At 35.0% G+C, this 12340-nt stretch overlaps 1 protein-coding gene across 1 annotated transcript in view; it reads left to right on the plus strand.

The window, feature by feature from the left end:
* The window catches only part of LOC580968 (sodium- and chloride-dependent glycine transporter 1), a 47661-nt gene that overhangs the window by 23604 nt on the left and 11717 nt on the right, over positions 1 to 12340 (plus strand). Inside the window, exons 5-8 of the mRNA XM_030980414.1 lie at positions 2414 to 2546; positions 9690 to 9824; positions 11399 to 11502; positions 12155 to 12279. Coding sequence (XP_030836274.1) covers positions 2414 to 2546; positions 9690 to 9824; positions 11399 to 11502; positions 12155 to 12279 — 497 coding nt within the window. The remainder of the gene's footprint in view (positions 1 to 2413; positions 2547 to 9689; positions 9825 to 11398; positions 11503 to 12154; positions 12280 to 12340) is intronic.

Here is a 12340-nt window from a genome sequence, read left to right on the forward strand (position 1 = left end):
AGAAAGGGGGAAGGGGAGAAAAAAAGAAGAAGGGAGCATGACCGAAAGAGTATCGTCATGTATAGAAATTCAAGTCAGAGAAAATTCTCGTTTAATGCTACAGTCACAAACGTTTGTATGAACAATAATTGTACGAATCTCCCTGTTTTTCCAATGTCTTCCCGAATTTCCATTGTCTAAAAATCTTTTGTACGGCGTTTGTAGCAGTTCGTAATGGCATTTGTGACTGAGGCTTATGATGGAATGAACTGAAATCTACACGTCTCATGATATGCAAAACACTTAAGTGACAATTTTCTTCAACAAATGTAACCACAATAGATTATATTTACATTCCTAAACATAATTCTAACTTCGAATAAAAGAAGTTATTGTGATATTAACTGTTATAGTGTAAAACCTTGCCCTAAATAAGAGGAATTGATAATAGATCATGTGGCAAGATACATGTAGAGAGCAATGCTTAATTCATTATTACACAAGTTTTGTCACATATTTAGAGCAAAATCCTTCAAAAACTATGAAGGGTCGATTTAATTTTAAAGTTATTTAATCAGCTGCATTCTATCAAATATTGACCCACATCAGGAAATGATACACATGTTCTTTACTAAATCAATATCATCTGTAATAACATTGAAGTCTGTCATGTCAGTCAGGCATTGACATTTCGGTCAGAGAAATAGACCTGAATTCTATTTCAGAATTCGATCAAAATGTATAGTAGCGGTAATCTGATATATTTTACAAAAAGAAAATCACATTTTCTTGATCTCGGGTAAAACGTACTCAAAGATTTTTTTGTTCGTTTTTTCCTTCCAAACTTCCATTCAGTTGTTGACACTATCACACATCTTGACAAAATCTACACATTCTCAAGGGGGCAGGGGTGGTGTAATTTACATACTACTAATCATGTCAATCCTTGTTTCTTTCTTCATAATCGCAGTAAACTCAAATCACCTTTCGTTGCAGCAGTGGTACCAGGTTGTCAAGCCCTTGTCTCTGTGGTGAGATAATCATGAAACACCGAAGGAGGTGATAGAGGTTGGGTGATTGATGTGTACGTTTTACCATGCTAGATGGTGTGTGTGTTTGCCGAGACGTGTGCGAGTATTGAATGGAGTGGTGGAAGTGCTGTGTCAGGTGCTAAGCGAGGTTATGGGTCTGCGTTGGAGTGGCCGGTGGTGGGTGTGTTCTTGTGCGTGTGTCTAATCAATTGTACGATGCTGAATCATATGTTTATTTTAATAGCAGTTCTCAATTATTGTTCATGCCGAAGTCATTGCATCACGACAAGCTATGTGCTGTTCAAAGTTTCACAAATTATTCAACATGATATCTTTCAAATTTTATCCAATGCATTTCCTTTGTTATGTAATGAATTTCAGATGCATACCTTATATCCAGCTTTGTACTCTTTCCTTGATTAACAGCTAATGATATGAATATGACTTTATTTCAGTCAGTGTTTTCTAGCTTGTAAACTGGCCAAAATAAATATTTGTAAAGTGTTTCAATACCGGTTTACAGATTTTTGTCCATATGATATGTGTTCCCATTAACACTTTTCGTTAATGCTCGCAATTTAATGTGTAAACTTGCGGTGCTTTCTTCTTATACCATAAATAAAATTCAATAAGATCTCCTGTTTAAACAAAATTATAAACAGAAAGGTCTTTTTGGTTAATCCAGTAGCTAGGACAGATTTTTTTAATTCTTTTCATTTTTATAAGAAGATAAAAACACTGGTAGGATTTGTAGATGTACTATATTTATCATTACAAGCGAACTCCCTTTAATTTGTGTTTTTAAATTTTTGTGTGCAAAATAACATTTGAGAAATGAAAGTTGATTTTCAAAACTTAACGTATCACTCAAATTTGTTGAACCTCTATAGTTTTTGCGTTCCCGCATGGCTCTTACCTTTTTTTACCTTTTTCCCTCCTGAACTCTCAACTGTTTTTGCTTTAAAAGAAAATTCTTCCAAGTCATTCTACTTGCAGATGGCCCCAGATCCTATGATTTTCCACCTTTTTTCTACCTCTTCTCTCACCCTCTCTCTTTCTTTCTCTTTCTCTTTCTTTCTCTTTCTTTCTCTTTCTTTCTCTTTCTCTTTTCTTTCTCTTGCTCTTTCCCTCTGTCTGTCTTTATGTTTGTTTCTTACCCTAGGTCGTGAGTAATTGTTGTGTGTCCACTAAGTTTTATCTGCATAAAGCTTTCAACTCATCAACCGGCCATATTTTTAATATGCAATCTTTCTCCCTTCCTTGAACTGAGTAAAACCCTAATCTATCTAAACCCCTTCATTTAAACAAAAATTTAACCGTCATGCTAATGCTAGAACCTTGTTTTGATCTTCTTTTCTCCAAACGTGTGTGCTTGGGTGTGTGCTTGGGTGTGGGTGAAACAGCAACTTTGTGCTCCAGCGTAGCTCTGGCCTGCATGACACCGGGGTTATCAGATGGCAGCTTCTTCTCTGTTTGGCGCTCGTCTGGATCTTGACTTTCCTCGCTCTCGTCAAGGGTGTCAAAAGTGTTGGAAAGGTAAGAAAATAATTTCTGCATCACTCACGTGTATGTATACAGTCAGGCTAACTCGGATCCGGGGACAACTCGGGCCCCAATGCAAAAAAAGTCAATTTTTGCAGGTTAGGATTAGGGTTAGGGTAAAATGACAAAAAAAATAACAGTTTTTGCATTGGGGCCGAGTTGTCCCTGGGTCCAAGTTAGCCTGGATCCGTATGAATATCCTTGTTTTTTTCGTCTTCTAAATACATTTTTTTAAGCTGACTCATGACTATCTTACATTGGAGTGATGAAACCTTAAACATTTCAGTCTGCTTTCAAAAACAGGAAATCTGATTAGGTAAAAAGTTGAAACTTGAGTAAGTTCCTTGAAAAGAGGTGGGAGAAACAATTTTGAAATAGAGAGAACTAGGTGTTTGTCATCATGAGATAGTTACCGTGGACTTTTACTCAACACAACCGCCCAGCAAAACAGATGAATTAGAACAAGAGATTTAGATGTAATATCCTCTTGTCAATTAAAGGGTAATTACCAGAACACAAATGGTTGGCATGTACTTTATCCAAGCAGGCAATCACTCGACACATTGCAATAATATCCAGGGACGACTAAAGTGTTGAGCACCCCCCCCCCCCCCTCCCCACCTCATAAAAAAGGATACCCATATTTGGGAGCTTTGTGTTTGAAGGTTAATACAAAAGTAACAAAACCTGTGACACACGAATCCTAGTCCTTATTTTAAAAACACTATTCAGTACCAGATTTGCTATTAAATTGTCCCTACTGCGGCAACTGCTTTGGTCGGCAAAATCTTCTTTTACCAAGTCTATGCTATTGTAAACAAACATGTATGGGCTCATGCCCCATGAATGCACCATTCCAGTCTAAATTCTTTGGAAAAGTTATTCTTATTATCAAGAAAATGGAGATGCCCATGTCATGCTGCGAAACTACAATATTCTTGCTTTATGCCTCTCGTACATTTTGGTGGGGAATCTAATAAATCTCTTGGAATAGGTAAAGTCATTTCTTGGGGTGAGGTTTTCCAAGAAAATTGAAACAATCCCATTTAGATTCTCATTTGGATTACAATTACCCTTCACAGGAATTCTTTGTACACACCATCCCCCATCTTTTACCCCTTTTATACTGGGTTTTTATAGGGCACTTCAGGTTAAAGGGGCTTTGATGGGGTGTGGTTTTCCAAAAAAATTGAAACAATCCCATTTAGATTTTCATTTGGATTATAATTGCCCTTCACAGGAATTTTATGTACACACCATCCCACATCTTTTACCCCTTTTATACTGGGATTTAGGGCACTTCCGGTTAAAGGGGCTTTGATGGGGTGTTTCATTTCTGCTTCAGAGGCATCATAATGGTAGCATTTAGACTATTCAGTGATCCTTTAGCGCTTAGAGACATATTTTGTGATAAGCGCTATACAAATGTTGTTAATTATTATTATTAATTATCCTTGAAACTTGACAGTGTTTACAGGTACTCCTTTTTTATGTGAAGGCAGTGGAGCAATACCTTTGGCTCTTACCTTCGCCCTACTTTTTACCGTACATTCATGAGATAATACATGTGGCACCTGCTTTGGTCTGCTTTGATGGTCAACAAATTGGGTGTAAAGCTGCCTTTACAATGCAACCAATAAACGTTGACAAAACTCTGGAATGTGGAAAGAAAACCAACGTCTTTTTGCTTGCAGTGTAGATGCAGCTACTGTTGCTTGAAACAGACCAACATCTGTGGAATTGGAATGACTGACCTTGTAAACTAGTTCTTGATCTGTTCATCCAGTTTACTCATCCTTTTTTGTTGTCTCCGTAGACTTTAGAATTGGTAATGGTCTCATTAAATATCTGGCCACTATTTGCTGATCAAATAATGATGGTCAACATTTGGTCAACAAACTTTGCAGTTTGCATTTCATAAAATGCTTAGCTTTTTCTTCTTGTTCACCTATCAGCCAACCCTTATATTGTATATCTTATTGTTCTGTATTGGCATAGCTTATATAGCAAATATACTCTTTGATTTATATCTTTTCTTTCGATCCTCAAAAGGCCCGTCTTCACTATCTCGAGATTGCCAAATATCCAGCTATTTGAACTATCCTGATCGCAAACTATCCAGCTAATTGCGTCTTCATTAGAACGAAGTAGCAAATTAGCTGGATAGTTGGTCAGGATCATATCCCAAGGTATCTTGGGATAGTTTGCAAAATATCATACTATTTGGCAAAATATCCAGCTATTTGTCCCGTGCGTCTTCACTAGACCGAAGATTCGCAATACACGCTAACGCTGAGCAAAATATCTCGAGCTAATTTCTCAAGGTCGAGTTTCAAGTTTCGAGGTCGAATCTCGAGATAGTGAAGACGAGATATTTGGCAATCTCGAGATGATGAAACTCCTTTCAAGTAAATATTTAACTTTTCAAGTGGAAATGGTTGAGGTGTAATTGTGCATGAATATATCTCAATTGTTTAGACCATGAAATTCCTTTGGAGGTTTTCTTTACGAGTGCTCAACACTCATTTACGTAGTTGGTTTGCTCGTAATCGTCTCACTAAACATAAGATCGCTCGTTTAAACTGCATGTAAACTTTCAGTTTTCAAAGCCATCATTTAGTTTAAAGTGATCCTTTAGCATTGTTAAATCTGAGGTGCACAGCCCTACATGTTATCAGTGCCTGTGATATGGTGTTATATTGAAGCCCTAAAAAAGTGCCTCAAAAAAGTAAAAACCTTTGAGTGACCGGTTTTTACCATACTCGTTTTCCCCAATAGACTGTAGTATAATAAAAACTGTTTGGAAAACGCAAAATTTGATTTTAATCATAAATATCTTGATAATCAGACACGCGATCGGCTTGTAAAAGTCATAGGGTTCCTGACTGACCTAAAGGTGTATAATTATCATTGCAGCGTGAGCTAAATCAAGGATTTTTTAAAGGATCTAAGACAAAGTTTCCAGATCCCTCTTAAAACCACAAGGCTCTAGCCTAATTCAGATTTTACAGAATCTTGTGTGAACCCAACCATTATTGCAAGGAAGTGGAAAGGGCAGTGTCTGGGCAACTCGTGATTTACTTTAGTTCACTAAAAGACATCCAAGTAGATGGTATGCAATCTAGACTCTACATGCTTTGATAAATCCCTTTGCATGGTTGATGACACAGGGTAGGCATGCATGCATGTATGAACAATACAGCTTGGGACTTAAAGCCCAAGTCCACTCCCAAAATAACTTACTTTCAATAGAAGCAGAAAAATCAGATTAACCAATCAAAAAAATCTGAGCAAAATTGGATAACTATTAAGAAAGTTATGATTATTTAATGACATTAAACATTTTGAAAATCACTAGACAAATTGGCAACTCACTCATGAGTCTGTGACGTCATGTCCTCACTATCCACTAATTATTTTCTTTATATTGCTGATATAAATTTCCTATTTTCTCCTTAAGAATCTTATTTCTTCACACCAACATCCAAGTTAGATTAATAGTAATATGTTTTTGTGTGGATGCACTAATATAGAGTATTTTTTTTCCAGTTAAATCATGAAAAATGTGAAATTTGATACTAAATATAAAAATCAGTAATTATGAATATAATATACAATATTCAGAAAATAGTATAAATTCTTCAAAGTTCATAAAAGATTTTGTGAAATGTCATGCAAAAATTCATAACTTTCTTATTAGTTACCCGATTTTGCTCAAACTTTTTTTGATTGGTTTGGCTTATTATTCTGCTTTTATTGAAAGTAAATTATTTTTCGAGTGGACTTGGGCTTTAAGTCCCAAGCTGTATTGTTCATACATGCATGCATGCCTCCCCTGTGTCATCAACCATGCAAAGGGATTTATCAAAGCATGTAGAGCCACTGACATTAGGCCTGGCTTCATCAGGCTAAATTCGCAAAATAACTCGCTATTTTAACTAGCCCGATCTCAAATTATCCAGCTAATTTGCGTCTTCATCAGCTCGCAGTTGCAAGTAGCAGGCTATTTAGTCGAGAAAATATCCCAATAAATCTTGGTCTTGTTTCCAAAATAAACCGCTATTTACGGCTAATTTGCGCCCATCTTCATCTAGTTTGTGATGAGCGTATCGGTGTGGTGAAGACGCTATTTCATCAAACGTTATTAGATAAAGTGTTTATTACAATAGAAGATTATTCGTATTATTTGTAATTCCCCCTTTCGCTCCCATACAGACGCTCTATTTTTTGATAATAAAATACTGAAGGTAAAAGACTTGTATTTCTTCCAACTTGGTCAATTTATGTATAATTATAATAATAATATGTTGCCATCTGTTTTTCAAGAAATGTTTTTTAAAAATAGCTCAGTTCATAATTACCCAACAAGACATTCAGATGATTTCCATTTACCTCTCTTGCGGACCCTCTCAGCTCAAAAAACATTTATATATGAAGGTCCAAAGTTTTGGAATTCATTAAGTGGTGAAATAAAAAATGCTCCATCGATTAATACTTTTAAGAAAAAATTGAAGTTGTTTTTATTAAAATCATATACACCTCATTGAATTTTATGCCGTTGTTGCTTTTTGCTTAATACACAATCATTCTCCGCTCATTGACTGAAGATGTAATTTGATATATTATATTGTTCCTTCTCATGCTTATTTCCTTTCTATTAAACGCGCATTTCTCTTTCCTTATCTTCTTCTCAACCCCACATGCAGCTCATCTTTTAGTATTATTTTCTGTACCCTCGATCTCTCACTTCTTTTTGTCATTGTCTACTCTTTGTATTATGTATTGTCGTGTAAAGTACTGTCTTGTCCCTTTCTCGTCTCTGTTGGCATTCCCCCTTTTCTTTCCCCTATTTTGTAGTTCCTTTTGTAGTTACAGATTAGTTAATTTAATTACTCATTATTCCTAAGTTTCATTTGAGGTGTTCACACTTGTACAAGCATTGCTTTTTAGTGGACCCCTTTGTTTTCAACATGTATTTCTTAAATTTGTTTTAAATACTTATAATTGATTTGTAATGTTTTGTTGGAAACATGAATAAATTTGAAATCTTGAAAATCTTGAAATTTCGAGCTTCAGGAAAATATCCGGAGTCTCAAAGTAGCGGGTTATTTTGCAACCTTGGTCTGATGAAGACGGGACTGTTGTCTTGATTTGAATGCAAGATTCATGACTTGGTCTGCTTACTGAGCCATCCATATTTTAAGGACCAAACTGCTGTGATTATGAAATCCATACCATTTTTACCTGTTTCGGGTATGATCAACATTTCACTTTAGCATTTTAAGTGAAAATACAATTTCTGTCCATTCTTTATCACTTGAGCTAAGCAAATTTAGTTTGAAACAGTGTGGAAAGCTCAATCAAAATGTTCAAGCACTGGGTTTGTGAAGTATACAGCCCAGATTGTCAACCAAGTATTTTGATTGACAATTGTTTGTAGGTTTTAAAAAAATCTGAAGGATGTACCCATTATCTCATCCTTCTGTATCTCATCCTTCTGTATACAGTGGATATTTTAAGAGTGAGATACCGATAGGTCAGTTAATTGTTGTCTTTTGTAATCAGGTTTCATGAGTCCGTTTTACAAGGACAGCATATTAAAGCCATTGCTCTCTGCTGAGTGAAGCTAGACACATTTGATTTCTCTGTTACATGTATTCAATCGACCTTTACCTTATTTAGTGAATATGACATAAATGCATGTTAAAAAATATGACTGAGAGATTATAATAATAGTAATGATGATGATAACTACAACATGCCTTGTTTAGCTAGGGTGTTCTCAATAGTATTATTGATATATTTATAATAGACCAAATCGGGCAAAGCATAAACAATTCTACCAGAGATGAATTAATCCTGAACAAAATTATACAAATGAAATAGACTACATTTTCAAAATAAAAAGAAGAAAATCAACACTTTAAACATGATAGGAGCTTTGTTCTTCCCTTTACTTCAGGTACACATATTCACTTATATTTTATCACTATTAACTCAAAAGACTACCAGGAAAGTGTCCTAAATATAGCAATTACCGTGAAATTGATGGAATTTGTATAATGCATCATCAGATTATCAATTTGCAGGCACACTTCATTAGGAAACGAGATGAATTTATTAAACTTTAAGCTGGTACTGCAAATACCTGCAGTATATTCCACATTAAAGGCCCACTGCACTACTTTTAGCTACTTGCGCCCTCTATATAACAAACAATGACTAATCGGTGACCATTGGTCCCCCATGATCCTCTTTTTCTTATGTTAACTGAGAGCTGAGTTGATGAGATAACCACCTGTCCAGTGACCTTGCAGGGCAGTCTAATCCCTCCTATAAACTACGGCAGATAAGCTTTAAATGTGAACTCTGTTAATAATTCATGTCAGCAGAATTACATGTACTTGTGAGAAGACAACTTACTGCACAATATGTGTATGTTTCTTTTAATATGATACATAGTTTGTTTGGTCGAATGAGTATTTATATAGGAAAAAAATCAAATTGGCAATAATGCAAATCTAAAATCATTATACTTACATACAAACTTGCAAATTCTTAAAGGGATCGTTTAACAATGTTAAATCTGAGATACACGGCCATACATGTTATCAGTGTCTGTGATATGGTGTAATATCGAAGCCCTAAAAAAAAATTCGCTTTAAAATGATAGAGAAGTGCCTTAAAAAAGTAAAAAATCTTTGAGTGACCGGTTTTACCATACTCGTTTTCCCCAATAGACTGTAGTGTTATGAAAACGGTTTGGCAAATGGTTTTCAAAATTTGTTATTCCAATCATAAATTTCTTGATAATCAGACAGGCGATCAGCTTGTACAAGTCGTGGGGTTCCTGACTGACCTAAGGGTCTATAATTATCATTGCAGCGTGAGCTAAATCCAGAATGTTGTTTCCAAATCTGAGACAAAGTTACCGGATCCCTTTAAAGCTTCATTATACAACTTACATTTTAAGGGCTTACAGGATAACAATGAACAAGAAAGGTGTTGCTAATACGATGTTCAAAGGAAATCTGATGTATTCAGAGCATTTAGTTTTTCTTTAAAAAGTGGTTGAAACACAATGGGAGCAAAGAGGATAATATATTTTCTCTTTTTCCTAATTTGATGTTGATTTAGGTGGTGTACTTCACTGCAACCTTTCCTTACATTGTGTTGACGATCCTGCTCATCCGTGGCCTTACCTTAGAAGGATCCCTAGACGGTATCCTCTACTACATCAGGCCTAACTTCAGCAGACTCAAGGACCCCAGGGTAAGCTTCTCACTCCTTCTCTCTTGCCAAAACTATGGCAGGAATTTCATTTTTAGCCAATGAGATTGTGAGGTCAATTAGTTCATCTGGTCATATGAGGTGATGCTCTTCTTTAAAGGTATTACAAAGTTTTGGGAAATTTTGAAAACTGGGCGGATAGTGATTCTTTACAATTTTAATATATTTGGATGCCCCTGTGGATGTATTAAAAACACCATAAATTTTAGCCCCTAAAACACTTCTGCTTTCGAGAAAAATTGAATATAAAGATTTACCGGTGCTCCCGGTAAATTTTGATAAATTTCAAATAGCTCCTACGGCCGTTTAATGGTAGCTGCGACAATGAAAATCTCAGAGTATGTAGTTGTGTTATATAATTTCCGAACGAGAGTAGCTAATCAGTCAATTTTAGTCAATAAACATTGTTTTATACCTTAAATCATATCTTGACCTTGAGAGGTAGCTTTTCTACATAAAGTGTTTATTATTTACAATTTCATAACTTTAGAGTCGATTTCGACCGCGACAACGATCACTAAATATTGTAGGATCGTATATGCTTCCAATATGTTCATTTGAACCGAATCCATGACCCCATACCAAAACTTTGTATTTCCTTTAATGCTGTTATCTCAGCTTTTATCGTTTGCAGTATGGCTCCACAGTAAATATGTCTAAGGGGACGATTTTACAAAACACACTTGAGCCCTTCTGAAGAGAATATTTGCTCAGGATTAATGAGAGTCGTGTCAAGTCTCTTATCATGTGTGTATTATGATATTTTGCATGCAAAAAGGACATTACCAGTATAAATTTAGGCATTTGCAAGTGCATTTCCTGATATCTACATCCAATAGTTGTATTATGTAGTGAATGGGCATGTTATAACTTTTAATTCTATTTATATATTTTACTTTAGTGCATCCATGCCAAACATCACTTCCTTGTTGGTTTTCATTATCTTAGTTGCATTCTGTAGACATGAGAGACACGTTATGATAATGTGCCTGGCATTGGATAGTAGCAAAGCATGCCATTGCAAATACCCTTATTTTATATAACAAAGATTGAAAGCATTATTCATGTAATCAAAGTTTCTGATATCCAATTATCTTTCAGCTTTGGCTTTGGTAATCATAATAGCTTTAAGGAACTTTCTAATTTTGTTTATTCATATATCATATTATTTTCAACTGCAGAGCATGCAATATCTGTATAATACCCAGTAGTTTCTGATGTAGAAAGAAATTAAATACTAAATACTTCATCATTATCAAAGGAATTCTAATGGGAAGCAAATATATAAGATTTCAAGCATAGTCATCAGGGCCTCATTTTACAAAACCATCATCAGTAAAAGTTTTTACCGACCATCCATTGAAACGTGGTAATACACATGTTTCAATAGATTGTCAGCAAACTTGTATTTATGATGGTTTCATGAAATGCTGCCTGGGTGATCCATTGAAATCCAAAGAAATTGACATAATAAATTTGATGTTTAAGAACATTTACTTCAACAGTTCTAAATCTTGATTTGTTTGTTGATGTGTTTTATTGGTTTATATATGAAGGTATGGAAAGATGCTGCTGCTCAGATCTTCTACTCTCTTGGACCGTCCTGGGGTGGTCTACTGACCATGGCTAGCTACAACAAGTTCAACAATAACTTCTACAGGTATATATCTATATCTTATACTCTTCCATCGGAGTAACTGATGTATCTATATTCCTTCCTTTAACATTCCCAGACTATACAAAACTGAAAAAAATGTACCTGCATAAAAATCTGGACCCACGTAGCACTTTGTATCAGAGAACAGTTTGTGTTACTACCCTCAAAACATGTCTTTTCTTTTCCAATTTGTTATCATTTTGGTTCCATTTCTTTTAGCACCTTGTGATATTGTGATAGATATTGTGAAATTGTTACTATTACTAATGGAAATCGACAATAATGTCTTAGTCAATTTAATTTTTGCCCTTAGTGGTGTGCGCTTTCATAATGTCTTCTTGTTATTAAAGTGAAGAATGCATTGCAAATACAAACCCATTTTACTAGTAATAAAGTACATGCTAAAGTTATGATTTATAAAAATATTACATATTGGTGATGTATAATAATGAATTGAAAATTGAAATGATAATCAGTACCAATAATACATTTTGCTTTTAAAGCGCATGAAATAGGAATGATGATTATGATTTTGTATATTGATGATTTTAATGATGTTTTATAAAGATGTATGATAATTATGATGTTTGATAATGATGTTTAGCGATGATGATGTATAATAATGATTTATAACGAATGTTATTTTGTGATACAGGGACGGGATCATCATCGCCCTTCTGAACTGTAGCACCAGCATCTTCGCAGGTTTTGTCATCTTCTCTGTTGTTGGCTTCATGTCGTTTGACTCGGGTCTCCCCATCGATAAGGTCGCTACTTCAGGTGTGTATGAATTCAATCTCCACTGAGTCCTTTAAAAATCATTTTAATGTCTATTCTTATT

This window comes from Strongylocentrotus purpuratus, unplaced genomic scaffold, assembly GCF_000002235.5.
Source record: "Strongylocentrotus purpuratus isolate Spur 01 unplaced genomic scaffold, Spur_5.0 spur5_scaffold_11, whole genome shotgun sequence".
NCBI lineage: Eukaryota > Metazoa > Echinodermata > Echinoidea > Camarodonta > Strongylocentrotidae > Strongylocentrotus > Strongylocentrotus purpuratus.